This window comes from Aethalodelphis obliquidens, unplaced genomic scaffold, assembly GCF_003676395.1.
Source record: "Aethalodelphis obliquidens isolate GAN/ISIS:26980383/991018 unplaced genomic scaffold, ASM367639v1 scaffold8, whole genome shotgun sequence".
NCBI classification, from domain to species: domain Eukaryota; kingdom Metazoa; phylum Chordata; class Mammalia; order Artiodactyla; family Delphinidae; genus Aethalodelphis; species Aethalodelphis obliquidens.
This window is the reverse complement of record NW_020837952.1, coordinates 60,250,084-60,273,282: the sequence shown is the minus strand read 5'-3', so window position 1 is coordinate 60,273,282 and position 23,199 is coordinate 60,250,084. Positions and strand designations below refer to the sequence as shown.

Below are 23,199 nucleotides of genomic sequence, written 5' to 3'. Positions count from 1 at the left end.
TTCAGGGAAAAGTGTGTCTGAAGCAGCAGCACAGGACTCCTTGTAGGTTTTGTTTTTGTTTTCTTTTTTCTCCACATAACCAGTTCCCTCACTGTCAGAGAGCACCCAGCCCTAGGCCTTTGTCACTTGCTCAGGAATTAGGTAACTGAAAACAACAGAGAAGAGGATCATTGACGGAAACTTGCCAACAGCACCATCCCCCCAGTCTGCGTCTGCCTGAGGCTGTGTAGGTCATGGACAGCGTGAATATCCTCTCTGTTGATTTAATTACATACATGGCCAATGAAATGATTATGAAATTTTACTAAAAAGCCAGTGACATTTACAGAGATTACAATAGGAACCCTCTCGCATGCCCTCTCCCTCTGGCCCTGGGAACACTGGTCCCTGCGCAGTCCACTTTCCCTGGCTGGCGTCCAGGCCAGCTCAAGTGCTAAGTAGAGGGGACACCATCCAAGTTGGGCTGAACCTGGAGTGGAAGGAGCCAGAGTCAGACTTTTTGTTTTGCATTTGGTGAGCCCTGCTTCTCCCCAGCTGGCGCTAGACGAAACCGATGACAGCACTTAGCACACGCATTAGTTTTTTGAGTTTTTAACAAAGCTCACAAAGTAATCAGTGATTCCTCACTGAGTGTTTCCCAAAGGCTAGGTGCTGGGGGTGGGGAGAAGACCCTGGTGTTCGGGGGGGCCCAAGAAACACAGCAAGTCACTTGTGGCAAATGTCCTGAATAGGAGGTCAGAACAACACTGGGGTCCCGACCTGAAAAAAATTCCAACAACTTCTGCTGACAGTAGAAGCAAGGGGCGGCTCGTTGGCACATGCTGAAAGGGGCCATTTGTTAACTGCCTGTGCCTGGGTATTTTTTGTGCTGCAGAGGAATACGAAGCTATAATGATTTATCGGTGTAAACGTTTAACGTTTACTTTGAGTAATACGGTTGCACCATTTCTCCCCAGCATCTCTCAAACATACCAGGATGCTACCGATACGGCACAAAGCTTTCCGACGTTAATTGGTAAAGATGGTAACTCCACGATGCTTATCGACTCGGAGACATTAACCTCCTGGCTGCGGGACTGGGAGTTTTGAAATGCGATCTCGGCAGCTGTAGTTATAATTGTTTAATGTCACATTGACCGGGCACGTTTACGATTTTTAACAAGTCTTAAAAAGTCCAATGACATCTGTTGAGAGTTTAATTGTGAGTGTAAAAAAAAAATCATTAAAGGAACAGTCAAGAGATCAATTTTCATACTGTTTAAATAACACGGTGGCCATCAGGCGGTGGCGGAATCTGGCGACATGAGTAATTTAATCTCCCAAATCGCAGCGCCAGTGCACTGGAGGCAGTAGGGGAGGGAGGCGGACGGAGAGAGAGAAAGAGGGAGCAGCGGGAAAGAGGGATCGGCGAGAGCCAGAGGAGAACAGAAATGGAAAAGTGGACATTTCCCCTCCCACCGGAAAGTATCTCCAACCCCGGCCTCAAGCTGGGCGTCCAAGGTTTTCCTCGGGTTTGGCTGGGGGCGGGGGCAGAAAAGAGGAGGAGCGGCCGGCGCGAGCGGTCCGGGGGCTGGCGCCCCAAGCCGCGGGCTCGGGAGTTTGCGCCCCTCCGCGCCGCCACTTTTGTTCTGCGCTCCAGGCGCCGGGCCGCGGCGGGGCGGCAGTGCGCACGCGGGGGCGGGGGGGGGGGGGGGCGGGCGGCGGGCTCCGGCACCGCCCCCCGCCGCCCCGGCCCGCTCCATCCGGGCACTGCCGAATTAGCATCGTGCCGCGGCACAACTTTGCCGAGGCCCAGCGAGATCCAGGCGCGCGCTCCGCAGGAAATATAGTCCCTGCTGGCTGGCGGCTCTCGCGGGCGGCGGCGGCGGCGGCGGCGGGGCGGGCGCGCGCGAGGCTGCGCGGGGCTCCCGGCGCCGGGGGGCCATGCGCCGGGCCGCGCCGGCAGCCTGGGGACCCGGCGCAACTTGCCGGGCAGCCTGAGGAGTTGGGGCGGCCGCGGGCTCCGCGCCGCGGCGCCCGGCCGCCTTTCTTCCCCCTCGCCAGAACCCGCCTCCCTTTTGGCCGTGGGGGAGGGGGCTCGTGTCCCCCCCTCCTCAGAGACCCGGTCGGCCCCCGTCCGCTCCAGCCCCCGCGGAGCCGCGCAACTTCCCCGGAGCTGGGGCCAAAGTGAGCGCAAAGTGCTGCCCAAGTTGCCGGGATGGAGCTGCAGAGCCGGCCCGAGGCGCTCGCCGTGGAACTCGCGCGCCACCAGGTAGGCGGTCGGGGGCTGCGGGCCTGGGGTCGGGGCTCCAGGCGCCGGAGACCCGCGTCCTCTTCCCCGTCGCAGGGTCTTCAGGGCTGGAGGGGCTCGGAGGGGCCCCTCCTTGAGCCTGCCCCAGGGGCGGGGGGAGTATGTACATGAACGGACCCCCCTTTGGGCTTCCCCTCTGCCCCCTCCTTTCGTACAATTCTGCACAGTTTGGGGGTCGAGGGCCCTTGGGACCCGAGCCTGGAGTTTTCTCTTTCTCGAGCAGGGTCTGCAGGACAGGGGTCCCGGGAGGGGACCCCTTGGTGCGCCTGCCCGGGGTGCGTGTGAGAGTGTGTGCGCCGACCCCCTCCGGCCCCCATCCCCCGGTGCAATCCTGCACAGTTTGCAAAAGTAGTTTTGGCGATTGTTGCTCGGGCGAGCAGCGGCGTGGCGGCCGGAGCCCGAGCGGTATTGCGGCGTGCGCGTGTGTGTGTTGGGGAGATTAGGACGCGACTTGAATATTTATGAGCTTTGCTCGACACGGACTCGCCGTGTTTACTTGGCTCTTTGTTCCTCCCCCCTCCCCCGGCACACACTCACACTCACTCGCACACGTACCCCGGCCTGCAAACTTGCACGGCTCGGGCCGCGCCGCCGGGTGGCCACGGCCCCCGCCCCGCCCCGCGAGCTGCCCAGATGCGGCGGCAGCCACAGGTAAGCGGCCCCGTGCGGCACTGCCCGGCCGCCGCGCGTGCGGGACGCGGCCGGGGGAATTTGGGGCGCGCGGCTGGCGGCCCGGGCCGGGGGCTGCGGCCCGCGGGGCTCCGGGCGCACTTGACGCCCGGGGCGGCCGGCCTGAGCCCGCTCCTCTGTGTTTCCGCAGAACGGCGACCTGAAGAAACAGCTCCACGAGAGGCAGCCGCGGATCGCCGCGCTCAGCGACAAACAAGTAAGCGAGCTGGAGCCTGCCCCCCGCCTCCCGCCCGGGGTGGGGAGGAGGGGTCGCCGGGCACTTTGGCAGCACCCTGAAAAGTGCCGGCCTCGGCGCCGCGCGCTCAGACTCCCAAAGGAGTCTCTCCAGCCCTCAAAGTTACCCGCACCCCCTTTTCTGGAAAGAAAGAGCCGGATTCTTGGAGGCCGAGGGGGGAGAGCGCGGCTCCCGCGGTGGCCGAAAGAGAGAAGCTGCACTTAAAAGGCGGCGAGCAGCCCGGCGTCCATTTTGAGTTGGTGGACATGTTTTTGGAATGTGGAAATTCTCCCGGCTCAGTGTCCCCCGCCTCACGCTGTGTGAGGGTGGGGGGAGAGGGGGCGGTAATTCGGGCCTGGACACCAAACTACTTGGAAGCGATTTCTGGGTTCCGTTGCAAATCTTATTTAAAGAATCGTTCCTCCGGGCCCCCCTCCCCTCCACTTCTCCAGCATCACTTTTATTCTTGGAACCTGACGCCAGCTCCCGGGGAACAAAAGAAAGGCGCCCCCAGGACCCCCCCAGTTCTGCCCCAACTTTGGTCTCCGGGCATCAGGTGTAGACTGGGACACGCAAGAAGCTCATTGCGATGGGGGGCACGGCCGCCGACCCCTCCCGGCCCCTCGGCGAGGAAAAGTTGTCCATTGTGACTTAGTTGCGCTGAGCTCAGCGGTAGGGGTTTCAGCACCACGAACAGATGCCACCGCCGGAGCGCGGCCGGCCGCGCGCCCCCGCCCCCTCCCTCCCCGCCGCTCGCTCCCCTCCTCCTCCGCCCCTCCCCCTGCGCTCCCTGCCGGCACACGCACTCCCGCCCCTTCCCCGAGCCGCCCCGAGCCGAGAACTTTGAGCGGCACAGCCAATGGCGCTCTCGGGGCTCCGAGGCTGGCGGGGGCGGGGGCGCCGGCGCCCTCCCCGCTGCCCCCTCCCCTTCCTCCGCCCGCCCCGCGGGCCCGCCCCCGCCCCGCCGCGTCCCCGGGCCATCGATCGCGCTTCCTTCGGAATGCCGGCCGCCGCCGTCAGCATCAAACTTGGCCCGCGCTGGCCCCCGCCCCCCCACCGGCCGCTGAGCTGGTCCCCTTCTTCCTCCCTCAACTCCCGGCGGGGGCGGCCCGTGCAGAAGCCCCCTCCCCGGAGGGATTGGCGGTGCGGGGAGAGACGTGGACGAGACTGGCGGGGGAGAACTCGGAGGCCGAGTGTTCATTTCGAGTCTTTAAAGTTGAAAAGTGGTGGGAGGGGGCGTGCGGGAGAGGAGGGGGCCGGGGGTTGCGGAAAGAAAGATGGCTGTTCCCGCGGGTCCGCGCCTGGTCGGGGGCGCCCGGCTGGACGGGAGGGTTGGGACGAATGCATTAACCCCTTTCTGGCGGTGCCGCGGCCCCCCTCCCCGGCCGCGCGCGCCCGCCCGCCCGGCCCGCGCCCCCGCTCAGGAGTGGAAGCTTCCATTCCCGCCGGAGGGTGGGGGGGCGGTGCGCGGCCCCGGCGAAGTCGGGGAGTTCGCGGGGGGAGGGGACCCAGGCCCGGCATTACCATTTTGATTGCTTTGATGCCATTTTTGGAGGGGGAGGGGTTGGAAGACCCTTCTCCGCTGAGCACAAAGATGTTTAATCACGGTATGGAATCAAATCAAATACTTTCTTTAAAAAAAAAAATCCACCACCAAATCTGGTACAGTGTGATAGCCGAGGGTTACTAAGCCTTTTTTCCACTGGGTAAAACGGCAAGTTGTTGACTCTTATGCTCGGAGTAGAAGATTTAAAAGAGAGAGAGAGAAAATCCAATAATCCGGCAGCTTTTATCGCAACAATGTCTCTTTATGTGTGCTTCTGCGTGGCAGTAGTTATACTGTTTGGAGTGGCTTTTCGGAGCTTAGGTTTGATCATTTCTGTATTGTAGCCAACTATTTCAAGGCTGTTTAAATTTTTATGATGATAGTAAATGAGTGGCGATTTATTATCTGTCATGCTTGAATTTAGACGAGGCAGAGAGAAACATTTGAAAATCATGTTTGAAGGTTGCGGTGCCGCCCGGCGAAGGAACTGTCCTACTCCAGGCTGCCTTTCCCTTTAAAATTGAACTCGGAGAAGGATGCTTGTGAACGGCATGTACCTCCATCTTTTTGTGTGTGTGTGTGAGTGTGTGTTTAAAAAGAAAGAAAGAAAAAAAACAGAAACTTTTGTTTTCTGGCCTTTTAAAAATATTTCTCTTTTAAATGACTAAAAATAACATCCGGTAAGTATCCGGCGTTTGTCCTGGCCATTGGAACTTGTGTTTGTAACTGTAAGTGTGTTGTTTTTCCTTTTTCCTTTGTGGCATTTTATATAGCAAGGGCTCATAAAAGAGGGAGGGAGGGCCTGGGGCTGTGGTGTAGCATGTTAATAAAGCTGCCTTGTCTCTCCCACGCTCCGCGGTGAAATCCTTCAGAGGTCACCTACGAAATGAGTTGGGCAGACTTAACATTTACTGTCTTTCTCTCCTTGGGAGAGTTTGGTGGAGATTGGCAGCTTGGCTGGGGAAAGGTCGATGCATGAGCCCTTGGCGGTGATTGGGGCTGTACCCAGGGCTTCGAAGAGGAGAAGCAGGCTCTGCCTTAGTCACCCCAGCGCCTGCCTAGGAGGAGCGGAAATGCCGGATCAGGGATTAAAAAGCCAGTGTTTCAGAGTTTGCTTTTAACGCAACAGAAGGGTAAAGGTAGTGTCCCTTTAGTGATGTGCTTGGGGAAGAGCTCACACCATCTTCCTCTCGGGAGATGTGGTTTTTTTGTCCTGCTCCCGCTTGGAATATGGGGTAGAAAGGTTACGTTTCAATTAAAGGTGTACACGAGGAGGATGAGCTTGATAGTAAAACGGACAGATGACCCCATTATCCACATTTGTTAGAGGTAGAGTAGCGGCGAGTGATACCTTTTGGTGCCTAGCCACCAATTTCCCATTCATGCCCTTGGCACTGGACTTTACTTAGTTACTTCTAGAAACATGGACAGGTGCTTAAAGATGTTTATCAAGGACTCCTAGAAGAAGATGGGTTGTTTGTTGGTCAGAAGTAGAGAGATACAAAGTCTGTGTAAGTGTCCAGCGTTTCTCCCACCATTGGTGGACTAGGGGATAAACAAGAAACCAGCTTCCATAGGACCGTGCTATTTGAAAACAGAGTTCATATTTTTTCCTTAAAGAAAAAATAATGAAGAGAGCTGTGGGGCAGGTGGTCGGATCTGAGTTGTGGGCCAGCCCACTTTGGCCAGGCTGCATTCCCAGGTGTGGCGGCCCCTCACCACTGGGTTGTGATTCCGGTGGAAGATGGACCCCGTCCGTGTCTTTAACAAGATATGATGTGTGAAGACTTCATTAGTTGCTCCAGTGGTTTTATGCCGTGAATTTGCAGCACATGCAGAGAGGCAGTAACATTTTCATCTAAATTGTCAAGCAACAAGCACATCCGTGTAAATAACAGACCCGTCATAAATCCTGGAGGGTTTGTGTTTTTTTCCTCCCTCTTTGGAGTTCTCGGCACAACATGTAGATGCCACGGGAAGCAGGCATCTTCAGACCTGAACTTCACGCAAGTCCAGCTTCCCCACAGAGCGTGAGAGGAGCCTCCTGTCTCAACTGCAGTCCGAGCTGGCGTGGCAGAGAGAGCACCGGCCTCCGCCCCAGTGAACTTGGGGCCTTGTGTGCCGCTCCATCCGTCGACTTGATGGACTCCGGATTCCGAGGGGATGTCCTCAAGTGCAGCAATAAAAATGTCTTCTTGAAAGGTATCACGTATGTGGCATTCGCCCAGGCGCTGAATCACATCTTCACAGTGATTCACTAGCTATTGTACCTTGGACACCAGAGGGATTCTACAGTGGAAGCGTCCACCAAACAAAATTGCAGGGTGGGTTTATTGTGAAAGCTCCCCAGTTGTTTTCAGTCCTTCAGTAAAAGGATGCGCCATTGTCCAAGCTCTGCCCCCCGAGTCTGCTCTCATCCAGGAGGCCAAATTTTAATCTTCCTGACCTAGAGTTCAAGATCGCATTCTTAAACTAGCACCATTACATGTGAAAGAGAAAACTAATGCTGTCTCTCCAAGCTCCGCCTTTCATATTCTGGAAAAGAGCATGGGGTTGAGACAGCAGGGGCCTAGTCCTGGCTTTGCCTGCTGCCACCTGCTTGGCCTTGACCCCTGACTCCCCCTCCCACAGCCAGAGTCTCCCAGACCCACACTTTGATCTGAGCCACATTCCTGGGGCCCCTCTTCCCCTCCATCTGTCCACCCCTCTGGTCCCTCCCGCATCATCTCTTAGCTGGAAGATTACAGTAGCCTCCACACTGCATCCACTTAAAAAAAAAAAGCTTTATTGAAATATAATTCACATATCACATAATTCACCCATTTAAAGTTTACAGTTAAGTATTGTTTTGTACGTTCACAGATATTTGCAGCCGATCACCACCATCGATTTTAGAACATTTTCATCATCTCAGAAAGAAACCCTTTGGGTGTCATCCCCGCTGCACACCCCACCCCCAGGCCCTAAGCAACCGCTAAGCTACTCTCTGTCTTTATAAATCTACTTTTTATCGCTATAGAGTTACTCATTCTGGACTTTTACGTGAATGGAGTTATATAACGTGTGGTCTTATATGACGCGCTTCTTTCACTGAGCGTAATGTTTCAGGGTTCTTCCAAGTTGTAGCGCGTGTCAGTACTCGATTCTTTCTTATGTCTGAGTAATAGTCCATTGTATGGGAGACGGCGTTTTGCATCCGTTCACCAGCTGGTGGGCACTGGGCTGGTTTCCACCTTCAGGCTCCTGTGAACAGTGTACTGCGTTTCCTCATGCCCCCTCTGGTTCATCCTCCACCAGAGTAAGTGTCTTAAAACTTGAACAGGATCACGGCGCTCCCTTGCTTGAGACCTTCCAGTGGTTTCCCCGCTGCTCTCTGCGGGGGCTGACCCTTCCCCCCCTGCTCGGCCCCCAGCAGTGCGGCTCCTTGGCTGTTACCCAGCAGGGCCTCGGGTACCGCAAGCATCTTCCTGTCCTGGAGGCAGCTGACCGTCATCCGTCCTCATCTTTTCCTGAACGTCCGACGTCTCTGCTGGACCGTAAGCTCCCTGAGGAGCAGGGGCCGCGCTGCTCCGCCCCTCCCCCTGGGATCCGAGAGCAGTGCCCTGTCGGGCTGGATGTTTATGGGGTGAATGAGCAGGTGACCGTGAGAAGATAGGTGTGCGATCGGTGGTGGTGAGCAGCGGGGCCCAACTGGAGTCCCTGGGAGCCGTCCTTTTTAGGCCTGCAGTGAACAGTCTTAAAATCATATGTTTGGAACGAGCAGGCAGAGATGGATAAGACTGGAAGCTCCCTGGTCTCGGAAACCTCACAGGAGAGTGAGGTGTAGGTAACCACGTGTCAAGGAAATTCCAGAAAAGTTCTGCGAAAACCACGCCTTGTGGCCCTTGGGGATAGAAGACAGCTTCCTGGGGGAGGGGGGTCCCCAAGGGCACCTGGGGTCGTGGACAGGAGGAGCCGGTGGCCCAGCTGAGGGCTGATGGCCTGAGGAAACCTGCAGGTGCTGGCGAGTTTCTGGCAGTTGAACCATGGGAGAGAGACAGACAGACAGCAGAGAAGGCAGGCTGGGGCCGGAGCCAGGAAGGCGCCGAATGCCAGGTGAAGGGCCTGGGTTTTGTGCCAGGGCTGGGAAATGGCCGGGGGCTTTCAGGGCTCTGGTGGTGAGGGGAGATTAGAAGGGGGAAGCATGAAGGAGGCCTGAACCCACTCCCAGCTTGGCCCGGCCATGTGAGCTCCCTGATGCCTGTCACCTGCGTAGGAGGCTCTTGCAGGGGTGGTGACACCCACGTGTGACGTGGGAGAGGAGAGGAGGCTGCTGGACCCTGGGTGACCGGCACATAACAGGCTGTGAGGGCAGGGACTTGTGCGGACCCTCCCCCTCCTGCCTTCACCAGAGCTTCTTAAGGCTGAGAAGTTAGTGGGGGGACACTTCTGGAACCCTCTAGAAGATGACTCGGTGGGCATCTCTGCGCAGTTGGTTTAAGGGAAAAAAATGTGTGTGTGTATATAACATATTTACATGTATAGGTTATATTTTTATTGTTGACTTTGGTTTTTTTTTTTTTTTACTGTTTATAGAGTGTATGATAGCAAATAGTAATTACAGTTGACCCTTGAGCAACGCGGGGGTCAGAGGTGGCGACCTTCTGCACAGACGCTGTGTATATAGTTGGTCCTACATATAAGGCAGGGCCTCCGTATCCGTGGATTCAACCACCTGTGGATCACATAGGACTGCAGTATGCACTGCTGAAAAAATCTGTGTGTAAGTGGACCCGCATAGAAGTGGACCCGCGCAGTTGAAACCCACGTTGTTCAGGGGTCAACTGTGTATTGATTTGTGCCGGTAAATACGCGTGAAGTCTGTGCAGTGCATATGACGTCAGTTGACAGTTTGTCCAGGATTATATTACTAAAATGAGAGGAAGGATTTGTTGAAATAAGACAAATAATTACCACGCCCCTGCTAAAGTAAAACCTTGCTGAGGAAGGCGGTGATTCTTGCTATTATTTCTGTAACATTAGGAGCTGAGGAAGAATTCGACTTTTAACAAAGTTTTTATTGTGAAAGCAACACCTGCTCTTTGGGGGAAAATTCGCAGCGCAGATGTGAGAGTCATAAAGCGTGACCCCTCTTCTGCCCCGTCCTACGCGTGGACGAGAGCAGCGCTGGCTCTGAGGTGTGATCGTAGGATGTGCTCTGTGCGCACGCGGCGTCTGTAACATGGATAAACGTGCTTAGTGGACACGCTACTAAGCACGCTATGCCTAAACTTGCTTTTGACCCTTGACGTTGTGTTCCGGACATCTCTTGGGACCAACGCAGTTTAATTCCACAAACGTTTAATGATGGGCTCCTGCCTGGCGGAGGATGCGGGGGTGACGGTGGGTGACGTGCTGTTGTTAGTAATCGCGGCATCGCATGTTATAAGGCTTTACCCTTGCGAAGTGGTTTCGCTTGGTCTCTGCTTGCAGAAAGTTTCACATGTAGTTGGGGAGGCTGGCGTATCCACCGTTACCCCTCCCGTGAGCTCTCTGCAGGAGAGGTTTAGCTCGGGGGCTCAGCCAGCAGCAGACGGGGTGACGTGCTGTGATGAGGTGCATGGGATTGCTCTCAGGAGGTGACATTTGCACCTGTGGGGAAGCAGAGACATTGCACACCCAGCGCCCTGCTCTCTGCAGCACTGGTATTCTTCGGTGGGTCTGTTCCATCGCGTCTTTTTATTTGATTGTCGTGATCATCTCACAGCTTGGGTCAGGCGGGGCAGGTGAGAGAAGGGCAGCTTCCCAAGGTCAGACGGCTTGGGACCCCGGAGAGGGTGCCCTCTGTTTCAGTCCCTGCCTGGCCTCTAGCCGGCCCCCTGCCTCTAGGGTCTGACAAAGCGTAGCTGGAAGAGCAGAGGCCCGACAGTCAGGACACCAGGGTTCCCATCCCAGCTCTTTGCCTCCGGCTGTGTGGCCTCGAGCGAGTCATTCTGCTTCCTTGAGCTCTGTTTCCTCTCTGTAAAGTGGGTGTAGTAGTTGTAAAAACTACCCTACCGGGTTATAGTGATGAAATCAGATCAAAGATGAGAAAGTGCATCTAAACTCCTGAGCAGAGCAAAGGGGTTGATTTGAAGAGAACTGTGTTGGCTGCATCAGTGACCCCAGGACACTCCTGCCACGCCCTGCCCTGCACCTGGGGGGCTGGAGCCTTTGCACTGTTCGCTGGTCCCTCTTCGGGGCGTATGCTGTTCGTCCCTCCTGGTAGAGGTTGACGGTGACTTTGCCGCCTTCTCTGCCAGTCCAAGGAGTTGGCTCTGATACGTTAGCCTCTTAAAACACCTGCTGTCGGAACTGTACAATTGATTTCAATCAACTTTGAATTTTTTCAAGGCGATGACTCTGATAATAACTTTGGAAATCCCATGATGCCTCATTAGAGCTGCTGGCAATGATGATTAGCCCTGTGATTTAGCAAGTTTTTCCTCCAACGCCTTTGTCTTTTCAGGACCGAATCGCGGGCTTGCCGCCGTTTCTGCTCCACTTGCGCAAGCTGATGCCTGAACGTGGCTGCTGTCCGGTCCGCCAGCGAGCCCGGCTCAGGGCCTGAGCACGTGGGGGGGCCCTGCCCGCGGGGCGGCGTCCCGGGCACACCCTGGTCACGCACGGAGGGCTTGAGGAGGCCCCTTTGCGGGGTGTGTGTCGGCTCGCCCTCCAAGGCCCTTGCTGCAGACACGGGAGGGCTTTGGGGGCAGAGGCGGTTTTCTGGAGGAGGGTGCAGCTGCTGTTCACCTTCTCCACACTGTTGGAATTTACAGCTTTTCAGGAAATAGGACTCTGGGTTTGACTTCACTTGCAGAAGAGTCCCGCTAAGAAGGCTTTTCACTTTTGTCTCCGAGAAGCACGTAAGAAAGAGGTTAAGCACCGGCTTTACAACTGGGTAGACTGGAGTTGTAAACCCCGCTCCGCGCTTCGAAGGCCGTAAAATGGGGTAACAGTGCAGCGCCCGTGAGACAGCCGAGTGCTGGCGTGTGGGGTGCTCGGGAGACGACACGCACGTGGCGCTGGCGGGATTAAATGAGATGAGACGTGACCCTCGGGCCATGGTGAGCCCTCAGCAGGTGGGGTGCGGGCGTCACAAGTCACAGCTTTCCCATCTGATGCTGACCCTGGACCAGGCCCCTTCTAGCTCTCCAGGGACCAAGTCGGTCACTGTTCACGCAGCCCTTTAGGGAAGGCCCGGGGGACGGCTGAAGCCCAGAGAGGTTGAGTGGCTTGTTGACATCACACGGCTGGCGAGGGCAGGAGCTGCAGTCCAGTTCTGGGCCCTTGTGGCCTCACTATCTTAGCGCCTACGCTGGAGCATGTGGCGGAGACATGACAACACTGTGCCCTGCGTATGAAAAGTTTGGTGTGTCATGTAACTCCAGGGCATGTGTTCCAGTCAAAGGAAATGGAGATGGTACGTCAGAGAGAGCCACCAGCAGGCTAGCAGCTGTTCGTGATAACGAGTGGGAATTTTACCCTGAAGTGCAAGGTCGTGGAACTTGGGAGGGGGCCTGGGTCTGCATCCGGTCTCTGCCTCTGGCACCGGGCTGGGGAGCGTGGGGCAGGCTGGGTGAAGTGAGGGGTCTCGGCAGTGCAGAAGCTGAGCCGGCAGCAGGCGGGAGGTTTGGACTTGACCCCGAAGCAGATACTCCTCCACCCCCTGCTTTGTCATCCCTGCTGTGGCCTGCGCTGCTCTCTGGCTTGGCTACTTCAGTATTTCCTGTTATCACTGTTGCTGTTGTTTTCTACTTTAAGGTGGAGGCATCTTTCTCATTTGGAAACGGCCTGTATTCTCCAAAGGAACGAACACGCTTCTTAAGTTTTTTTCCCCCTTTGGGTCATTACTTATTGTTTGGTAGTAGTTTCCGAGCGTGTGATGAGAAACGCTGATGCAGCTTCTTCTGGTGATGACCTCTGACTGCCACCAGCGGGCGTCCCTGAAGCCTCAGATGGGCTGCGCTTTGCTTTTTTTTTTTTTTTTGGCTAGGCACCTGTGTCGGTCTTGTTAAAGTGCAGCAGAAGGAAATACATCCATGGGGGATTTTTTTTTTTCTTTTTTAGTTCAGGGTTGAGCGGTCCTTAGCCCCCAGGTAAGATAAGGTCAGGTTGTGTGGGTCCTTGTCTCAAAATGGGGACAGTGCTACTTCCCAAGCAGGGTTGTCCCAAGGGTCAATGAGGACGCGTGTCTCGAGTGCCAGGTGTAATTCCTGGCTGGCCTGCAGCGGGGCAGCTGAGTAATAGGGGAACTGTTATCAGCATAGTTTATTAACAATCATACGAGAAGCAGCGATCTGGCTGTGCCCCAGAGATGCTACTGCCATGGAGAAGTAGACGGGCAACTGTAGCTTTTTGTTGGGACAGAGACCTCTGGGTTGCTTCTTTGTCTCCACGGACGGGTGTGTCCGCAGTTGGGACTGGGCCCTAAATTTGGGATTTGGTCTTTGGACCCGAGACTTGGTCTGACGGCGTAAAACATAGGATGTGCAAGGCCGGGGGGGCCTTTGCGGGGCGCCTCCCCAAGCCCCCTTTTTCCAACTGGAACTACGGCCCTGAGTAGAGGTGGTGATGACACCCGGGGGCCCCGGGGGTCCCAGGGCTCCAGTCGTCCTGACCGCGGCGCAGCCACACGAGAAGCCCGTGGTTCTCCTTTAAGCCATTAAGTTCTGTTCGCTGGTGTTTTGTTTCAGAAGCGGCTTGCCCACGAGGGTGGCCGCTGTTTGAGACATGCTGGGGTCCCACACACGATGTTCTCGTGCCGACAGTAGGGCCGCTGGGGGCACAACACGGTGGTTTTCAGAAGGTGGTCGTACTTTCAGAGCAGCTGGCTTCCGGTTGGCACAAGTCGGGGTGGCAGCTCTGGCAGGACACGGTGCATTCCGGAACTGTCCGTTTCATGAAACTTACTGCATAAAATTGACTGTCGACCTCTAGGTACAGGTACATTGCAGGAAGATGAGTACCTGCCGAGCCTGCTTGCCGCCCAGGCCGCCTGCACGCGCGTCTGCACTGGGGGGTGGAGACTGGTTGCGGACGTGTGTATGGCCGAGGCCGTAACCTACACGTTCACAAACAGGGAAGCGTCTATCAGATTCTGCAAAGTCACCCTCCAAAGTAGAAAAGGTGATAAAAAACACTAATTTGGGGGGGATCCATCTTTAGGGGAAATAATGGCTGCCTTTTGATCTCTTGGGTGGAGGCAGCAGAAAGTTACTTGAAATGGCAGATGGGGGGTTGGCTGTTGGGGCCTCCCTGGGGGACACATCCCAGCAGGCCATCGTGGGGGACACCGTCATCAGTTTGGGGAGAAGCTTTTTGCCCCAGGAAAGAGAACAAGACAGGGATGGGGCAGGCAGAGAGAGGAAGGGAGAGGGGTGTGTTTCTTTTCGATGTAACTCAGGCGGAAAGCGAATCTGCACATGTAAATGAACTTGAAAATGCAATTAAAAATATATACACATTAGAGACTGTGATCCAGAATTTCCTGCGAGATGCAGGTTACCAGGTGACGAGCCGCATTCCTTACAACCAGTGGCACCAACTCTTCTCCGTGATTAATGCGTCTCAGTGGTGATGAACGCACCCCAGGTGAACGCCGCTTTATTCCTTAAGCTACGGCCCCACCGAGTGCAGAGTTTTCTGTACCTTCAGCACCAGCGTCCTTCTCCCAGCTGTCACTGCCAAGGGGACACGGGCTCAGGAAGCTTTCTCCAAGGGCCTGTCCTGGCTCGACGAGAGGTGACAAAACAGTCAGCCGTGTTGTTGCGGACAGAGGTCAGAGGAGCCCTGGACGCTGTTACGGCTGCAGGCGCTGGGAAGTGGGCACATGGCAAAGAGTGCCCGGCTGGGTCTTAGAGCAGGATCCGGGGCCTGGGAGGCCAGGGAGGTGCGGCGTCCGGAGCTGGAAGGGGACAGGGTGGCAGAGCCCCTGTGTCTCGTGCTCCTTTGTGTTTCCTCCGGGGTGTGCCCACCAGCGTGTGCAGAAGTGAGCGCTTGGGTGGTGAGGGTGGCAGCCAAGCTCGGTACCGAGTTGGGACGTTTGGTACGTGCTACTGGGCGCCCAGTCTGTGCTGGGCACTGGGGACACAGCAGTGGACAGAAGAGGCCCTTGAGATGTGCTCACAGTCCGAGAGGGGAAACAGGCAACAGGCAGAAACCATCGTAAATGAGTTACGGAGTTGGTGGGAAGGTGACCAGCGCTCTGGCAGAGGTAGAGCGGGCGAGGCGCGCGGGGCTGGGGGCAGGCGGCTATTTTAAATAGTGTGTTCGAGAGGGGCCTCGGGCCTTGGAGCCAAGGCCTGCAGGAGTAGCTGGAGGAGTGAGCCCTGCGGCTCTCTGCAGGAAGAGTGTCCCAGGTAGAAGGAACAGCTCGTGCAAAGGCCCTGAGATGGGTCGTGCCTGGCGTTTCCCACGGAGGCCAGTGCGGCCGGGAGAGTGAGTGACAGGTGAGTGTGAGGGGGGGGAGGTCAGAGAGCTGATGGAACAGGGCGGCGACTGGTCTGTCCAGCACGGCTGACCCCCACCTTTAAATCACCGACTGGCCGTGATGAAGAAGCGAAAGCGGCCCTTTCATGGGGCAGAATTTTGACTAGAAGCTGGAAGGTACTAGAAGGCCAGTTTCAGCTCCAGGTCTGGCGGAATTCCCTTACAGAGGGATCTGCCTGGGGCTAGAATTGGTTATTCTGAGACCTTTGACTGCCAAGCCAGTACCTCATAGCAAAGGGGAAGCGGCACCAGCGCCAGTTGGATGGGAGGCCAGGCTGGCTGGCCCTGTGCTGAGGTTCTGTGGTTCAAAAAAGCCCAGGCTCATCAGGGTTCCATCCCTGACCAATCCCAACCTGAGATGCTCTGACCCTCTCAGGATCACAGACTCTGATGCTGCGGGCGGGCCGGAGAGCGGTCCTGCTGAGGGCCGGGCCTGCTGGGGAGTCATGCCCTGTGGTATGAGGGGACGGGGTCGGGGGCAGCCAGGCCAGCGCCACCCCTGCCATCACTTGGCGTGGGCCCCAGGCGGCCTGCTTTTTTGATTTTTTTGAAGAGGAGCCAGAAACCCATGCTTATGAGAAATCTGCAGTTTAGATGTGGGTGGTACGTTACGGCCTTTTCTAGACGCATTGGCCCAAAGGACACTCCGCAGCCCAGACCGAACCTGTATCCTCTGGTCGCCCTTCCGAGTCCCCTCGTCCGGCTCCATCAGGCTGGCCGTGATCTGGTAATTCCCTGCCTCCGTGTCCCCCGCTCACCATCCCGCGTGGTACCTACATTCAGAGCTATGGGGCGAGTTGGAGTCAGATCATGAGCCCTGAGGTCCAGCGAGCCCGCCGCCCTGGAGCCCCCAGCGCTGTTATGGGGGGAACGGTCGATGATGCTGCGACTAGAGGGCCGCTGAGTTTCTTCAAGAGCCTTCATCTCTCATTTAGATAAAGAAGTGGCGTTCAAATATATTTCTGTAAATAAAACAGTCCCGCCCCCAGCCCGGGCCCAAGTCGGTGGCTTGTTGAAGTTACTTTATTAATGAGCCTGCTGAGTGGGCTTGAATGGGGGCTGTGCTCTCATATCGCGGATCTAATTATAAACACGAGGGACGGTACCAAATAAGCAGGCTTTAAAGGGAGAAGAGTCTGACAGCTTGGTTTAAAGTGTCCTTTAATGAACTTCTTTGGCACTTGTATCTTAGCAACACATTTTATTACGTCCCGGTGCAGCTGGACTCGGGCACGGTAATTTATCCCCCCCCCCCAGCTCCCCCCACTCTGACTTTCTTTGGTGACTGGAGGGAGGAATGTACTGACCCGATTTTTCATGGCTGGGCTTGCATCCCTTCTGCTTTGTTTAGTTGATGAAAAAGGCAAACAGGGTGCCAGGAGCAGGGGACCTTGCAGGCCGGCAGGAGGGACGGTGGCCGCAGCCTGGAGGGTGGGCGGCCGCCCAGCTCGGATGCCGGTGTCGCAGGCTGCCTTGTGGACATGCTGAATCTCTCTCCAGCGCACCCTGGGTTTGGGTATTTTTATCTGGACTTCTTTCCTGTTTTGACACTAATTTGGATACGGCGGAAGTAGGGACATTTGCAAATCTTTCCTCGTAATCAGCAAGCCTGTAAGTGGGGGTGGGCAGTGTTCTAGATGAAGTGGACATGGGGGAGGGCAGCACAGGAGCGGGGCTGGGGCACTGGGCTGGGGGGACCTTCCGGCCTGGCTGCTCCTGAGCCCAGGGACCTCGGCCGGTACTTCCCTTCCCTGAGTCTTAACTCCCTCTCGTCTGCCGTGTGAGGCTCCTGCGGCTGCTGTAACAGAGCGCCACGTGCCGGGCAGCTTACGCTTACTCCTTCCTGGTCTAGAGGTCGGAAGCCTGAAATCAAGGTGCCTGCACGGCCGCGCTCCCTCCAGAGCCAAGGGGGAGGATCCTTCCTGCCGCTTCCAGCTCCTGCGGGCCGCCGGCGCTGCTGGGCTCGCGGCCGCACCACCCTGGTCTCTGCCTCTGTCTTCACGTGGCCGTCTTCCCTCTGAATCTGTGTCTTCTCTTCTTACAAGGACCCAAATCATTATATTTAGGGCCCCCCAATCCAGTATGATCTCAACTAATTATATCTGCAGAGACCCAATTACCAAATAAGGTCACACTCTGAGGTTTTGGGTGGATGTAAATTCTGGGGGGGGGACACTGTTTAACCCACTCTATCTACCAGTTGAAGCTAGTCACGCCTGCCTCAGGTTATGGTTGGGGGTCCAAGTAGGTGGAGGCTGCTCCCTGCTGACCCTGCCAGGGCCGCCTTCCCTACAGCCAGGAGCCGAGATGGAGAAACAAAGGTAAACTGCCCCATTGCGGGAGTGGGCTGGCTGTGTCTGCTGAACACATTACCTTCTGTGGGTGGGAGGATGGAGCCTGCACCCCGCTGTGGCAGGTGAGAATGTGCCTTTACTTCTTCCAACAACTTTACTGCCGTCCCCATTTTTCTTACTTTTTTTTGGGCCGCACCGCACAGCCTGCGGGATCCCAGTTCCCCGACCAGGGATCGAACCCAGGCCCCCCTGCAGTGGAAGCGCGGAGTCCCAAACACTGGACCCCCAGGGCATTTCCACTGCCCCCGTTTTTCAGAGGAGGAAATTGAGGCTCAGAGGGGTGCAGTTACTCATCCAGGGGCTTAGCTTGGGCTGACATGAACCAGGGTGGTCTGGGTCCCCGGCCCCTGCACCGACTGTGTATCATACCGGCTGCCACCAAGACAGAACACCCAGCAGGGCCAGCGTGCTGCCAGCCCAGGGACGCCACACATGTGTACGGCATCTGAGGTTCACCAACGCCCCCCTTCCCCGCATCTGATGCCATGTGGCCCTTGGCACCTCGGGGAGTGGCGGACCGGGGGGATCCCTGTTGCACTGAGGGTGAGGATGCCAAATCCCTGCCACATCCCCAGGGCTGATGGAGAAGCTTTGATCTTTCTGAGTCAGTTTCTGCATCTGTAAAATGGGCTAACACTTTACCATCTTCCTCAGAGGGTAATTGTGAGGGTGAGATGAAAAAACACAAGGGGAAGTCCGGCCTGTGGGCTCGGAGGGCTGGGTGTGGGGCCCACAGGATGAGCAAGGGCCCCAAGGGTCACGTGACAAAGGGCGGGATGTCATCCCGCCAAACTGTGTAGCTGGTTGCCCAGCAAGTCGCCTGCCCAAGTGGCTCCTTTGCACATGTGCATCCCATTCCCCTGAAAGGTCCTGGAGTCCAGGCGAGACTCAGGATGAGCTGTGGGAGTTGCCTCCCAGTGGACACACGTGGGTCCACGTCCTGCCTCTGCCTTTGCCGTCTTGGCCGTAGAGACCTCTTCCGCCCTGTGCCCCGGGCCGCGCGCACGTGTGCTCTCCTGGCTCCCAGATCCTGCCAACAGGTCAGGGTTCAACCGTCGTCCTTTAGGCAGTGCCTCCCTGACACCCACTGCCCTGGGCCCCTGTTCTTTGCCTCCAGTACCGCCCCCCCCCCGCCCCGATGCTGCTGCTCCAGTGATTACTAGAGAGTGGGAGCTGCGTGAGGTGGGGCCCCCCCGAGGCCTCTCCTGTCCTGCTGGCTCTGGGCACACTGCAGGAGCTGGCCAATGGCCTGGCCCCTGGGGGACTGGCCGTGTGTGGATTGTAAAGGAATCCTTCTCCCCTGGGCCACTCTTTAATCAGCTGCTTCAGTGTGGACCTGCGGAAGCATTTGTTGAAAGACCATCATTGGTCATTCAGTGGGTCATTCAGCCAGTGAGTGACCATCGTGTCCTCGGCGCCAGGTGACCGTGGCCTGAGAGAGAAAGAGGAGGAGGTGGCCTGGGGTCATCGTTACTATCAATATTGGTGTCATCAGTCAAAGTCTGCTTCACCCCATGTAGGTGCTTGTGTGTCCTTTTACCCCTCCCCCGCCCCGCTCCATCCACCCCTCCTAATTCTCTAGGTCCTGCCCTGTGGCAGATGTCAGGGACTTGGGTGTGTACGAGACACAGCCTCTGAGAACAAGAGTGAGAGGGAGATGGGGGGAGAGGGAGGGAGGGAGGGAGGAAATGAGGGAGGGGGAGCGAGCAGGCCGACAGCAGCTGTACCCAGTTGTCACGGGGGCTCCGGTACAAGCCTCTGGGGTGAAGCTGCCGGTGGGGGGGGTGGCGCTCAGTTCTTGCTGGGAAGCATTAGGGTGTGAATCTGCCCATTTGACAGATGAGGAAACCGAAAGGTAGAGAGATAAGGCGACCTGCCCAAGGCCCACAGCGAGTGAGGGGCAGCACCTGGATTCTGGAAGCATCTGCTTGACTGCAGGAGGCCCTCTTATCCCCACTTTGCAGATGAAGAAACTGAGGCCCTGCGAGGCCAAGTAACTTTCCCACGTCACCAGCTCCAGGCCCCCAGCCAGGTCTTCGACCCCAGAGCTTTCCCTTCCCCTGGGCTGTGCTAGAGGAGGAGGCCTGCAGCCGCGGTTGGAGGAGCCCTGCCGTCCTGACCTCGAGCTGGCTCGGCCGTGCTCATGCTGCCTGCTCCCTTCCCTTTCTGCTGTCCGCTCCCCTCCCAGCTCAGAGTCCAGCTCGGGCTGCAGCTCGTTCGCGTTGCTCTGCGCCCATCACCACGGTCCTCCCAAGCGTCCCCTCTGACCCGGCAGGCAGGGCAGCACTGTCCTTCCATGCCACGTAAGCTTCAAGTGGCTCTGTCCAAACCCGCGCAGAATCCTTCCCTGGAGGGGAAGTTAGTGGTACTTCCTGAGACTGCAGAGGGTGTGGGGGGACGGGAATCGCACGGAGCTGAATTTTGTCCTAACCTCAAGGACTTTCTAAGGATCAGGGTGTGCATGGAGAGAGCTGGCCACCCCAGGAGGTAACAAGCTTCTGCCACAGTGAGGGATGCTGGGGGTATTTGCACGTGGGGTTAGACGGGGCCAAGTGGGATCCCCTCCGACCAGGAGTTGGCGCAGCAGTCTGTGGCCCCGGCCCCGGCTCCGTTCTCTAGCTACCTCATCGACACGTTACTGAGTGCATTCTGGGAGGCACCAAAGGAAGGGAAGTCCAGGGTTCTTGGCAGCCCCTTCCCCCTCCAAACCCAGCTGACCCCCTGGCCAGCACAGAAAAACCAGTGGGGACGCTGTCCCGTGTCCCTAGGTGAGTCCTTCTGCCATGTGCCTGGATGGAGGCCAGCAGAGCCAAGAGTCAGGCTGGAGGAGGGGGCCACATGGGGCACAACTGGGAGGCGGGGGAGGCTGGGGAGGCTGGGGAGGCGGGGGAGGTGAGCGGCAGCACAGAGCCGCCAGCCAGGACACGGCCTCTGGAAAGACCCTTCTTTCTCCAGGCAGGTTTACTCATTCTCACTTCACATCCTTGGTGCACAAAGGCGAAAATTACAAACGTTCATGACTGACTTGTGCCCCAGCTGGAGTAAGGCCCGCTTGCACTGCTCTGGACAGCAGCTGAGGCTGTCCCATCCCCCGTGACAGCCCCGAGGGGTGGGCAGGCCCAGAAGTAGGCTCAGGAGGGGGACCTGTGTTGACCCCACCGTTGACCGTTGCAGCGTCCCTTCGGAGGTGCACAGAGCTCGCCTCGGACGGGCAGTTAGTGGACTTCTGCCGTTTCTTTTTTTGTTAACGCGCCATGGATTTGTTCAGTAACACTGAATATTCCATCGTGGGAAAGTATATAAAACGTAAGATTTACCATCTCAACCATTTTCAAGGGGACAATTCAGTGGCATTAAGTACATTCACAATGTTATGCACCCCTCACCGTCATCTCTTCCCAAACTGAAACTGTGTCCCCACTCAACACAACTCCCCTCCCCCTCCCCCAGCTCCTGTCAACCGCCATTCTACGTTCTGTCTCTGATGACTCTCGGTCCCTCTCTAAGTGGGATCATTCAGTGTGTGTCCTTTTGTATCTGACTTATTTCACTGAGCGTAATGTCCTCGAGGTCCATCCATGTTGTAGCCTGTATCAGGGCTTCCTTCCTTTTTAAGGCTGGATGACATTCCATCCTATGTAGACACCACCTCTTGTTTATCCGTTCACCTGTTGATGGACATTTTAGTGATTTCCACCTTTTGGCTCACGGGAATAATGCTGCTGTGAACGTGGGGATACAGGTATCTGTTCAAGTCCTTGCTTTCAGTTATTTTGGGTACATACCAGAAGTGTAATTGCTGGGCTGGACTTTGGCTTTTCATCCTAGACAAACCCATGGCAGAGAGAAGCCTGAGCAGTTGCCTGAGTCGTCCCGAGCGTAGGCAGTCTAGGGTCAGTCCCCTCCATCAGACCGATGTCCTGTGACCTCGGGATCCCTAGTTTCGACATCATCATCTTCTAGGGAGCTTGGGGTGTCCCCGCTGGCTTCCCAGTCCCTGGCCAGTCTCTACACTGTGGAGGTGGGTGTGGGTCATGTGGAAGCAGCAGAAGCATCCGTGAAGCCTGTCGGCTCCTTCAGAGCACACTTTACGAAGGGGAGTTCGCGCCTGCAAGGATTTCTCCTGCTGGAGTTTTGTGTTGACATTAAAAACATGAACAATGGGCTTTCCTGGTGGCGCAGTGGTTAAGAATCTGCCTGCCAATGCAGGAGACACGGGTTCGAGCCCTGGTCCCGGAAGATCCCACACGCCGCGGAGCAACTAAGCCCATGCACCACAGCTACTGAGCCTGCGCTCTACAGCCCGCGAGCCACAACTACTGAGCCTGCGAGCCACAACTACTGAAGCTTGTGTGCCTAGAGCCTGTGCGCTCTGCAACAAAGAGTAGCCCCCGCTCGCCGCAACTAGAGAAAGCCCGCGCACAGCAACGAAGACCCAACGCCGCCAAAAATAAATGAAATAAATAAATTAAAAAAAGAAAACAACGGACATTAAACATGTAACCTGCTTGTGGTGGTTTGTGCAAACGTTACAGTATGTGATTTATTTTCCATTTTTTTCTCTTACAATGATTAGTTAATGCAGATATGGGACCGATTCCCTGGAGTCCTCTCACTCATTAACGACTAACATCTATACAGCGGTGTTTTGGTGTATCCAGCACTGCCACATATATTAACCTACTGGAAGGTCACGTTTCACGGGTGAAAAAGCCACGTCCACGGCCCCCATGGGTAAGAACCCAGAGGAGGGAGGCCCGTGGGCTTGGGAGGCCGCTTCCTGGAGGCACTGTCACCACGGCCGAGTCTTGCCCACTCCCTGACCAGGGGTTCAGGGGTGTCATTGTTGAAAGGTTCCCCGAGTCTGCTAATGAAGTGGCTGGCTCTTTGAGGGAACCCTCAGCTGGGTTCCCTCGCCGTGTTGGCCTGGGCTGGCCCAGGGTGAGGTACGCCGCCGCCAGCTTGTACACAGGCTCCTCCCGATGTGCAGAAGAGAGGAGCGTCCACAGACTCTTCGCAGTTAAACTTCTTTTTCTGGCGTTAGTGTTGCTTAAACTCTTGTTGTTTGGGCTCTAGCGGAGGACAGAGTGACGTAAGTAGCGGACAGAAACGTACAGTTGGCTGCGATTATTTTGAAGACTCGGAGAATGTCTGTTTTTACGTGTAGATAAATGCAGTTCTGTTTTCTACGGTGAAGTCTTTTCTTGGTGGGATTAGATGTGTCAGTAGTTCATGGTGTTCTGCAGTACGTTATCTCTAGGCTCTGCTTTCTAGAGAAATTTGACAGATGCTGACCAAGTTCTGCAAGGATTCCCTCTTCATCGTTCCCACTGGTTGAGTCCTTTCTGTGACGGGGAGCTTACTACCTCCTGACAAGTCCACCCAGGCCTGGACAGCTCCGAGTTTCAGGGCAGTCCACCTTGTTTTGAGGCCCATCAGTTCTCATACTTCCCATCCATCCATCTACCCACTGGGGGAGACCTTTATGATCCATGGACTGGTAGGCAATGGAGTGCGTGTGTGTGCGTGTCTGTGTGTGCGTGTCTGTATGTGTGTGTGTGTGTGTGTGTGTGTGTGTGTGTGTGTGTGTGTGTGT

General features: G+C 56.4%; 1 protein-coding gene across 2 annotated transcripts in view; it reads left to right on the top strand.

Annotated features, from left to right (window-relative positions):
• Nucleotides 1-1,892: 1,892 nt before the first annotated feature.
• PHF21B (PHD finger protein 21B) overlaps nucleotides 1,893-23,199 on the top strand; it is a 95,001-nt gene continuing 73,694 nt past the window's right edge. For both annotated transcript variants that reach the window (XM_027107936.1, XM_027107935.1), the window contains exons 1-2: nucleotides 1,893-2,251; nucleotides 3,111-3,176. In XM_027107936.1, coding sequence (XP_026963737.1) covers nucleotides 2,198-2,251; nucleotides 3,111-3,176 — 120 coding nt within the window. In that variant the 5' untranslated portion in view covers nucleotides 1,893-2,197. The remainder of the gene's footprint in view (nucleotides 2,252-3,110; nucleotides 3,177-23,199) is intronic.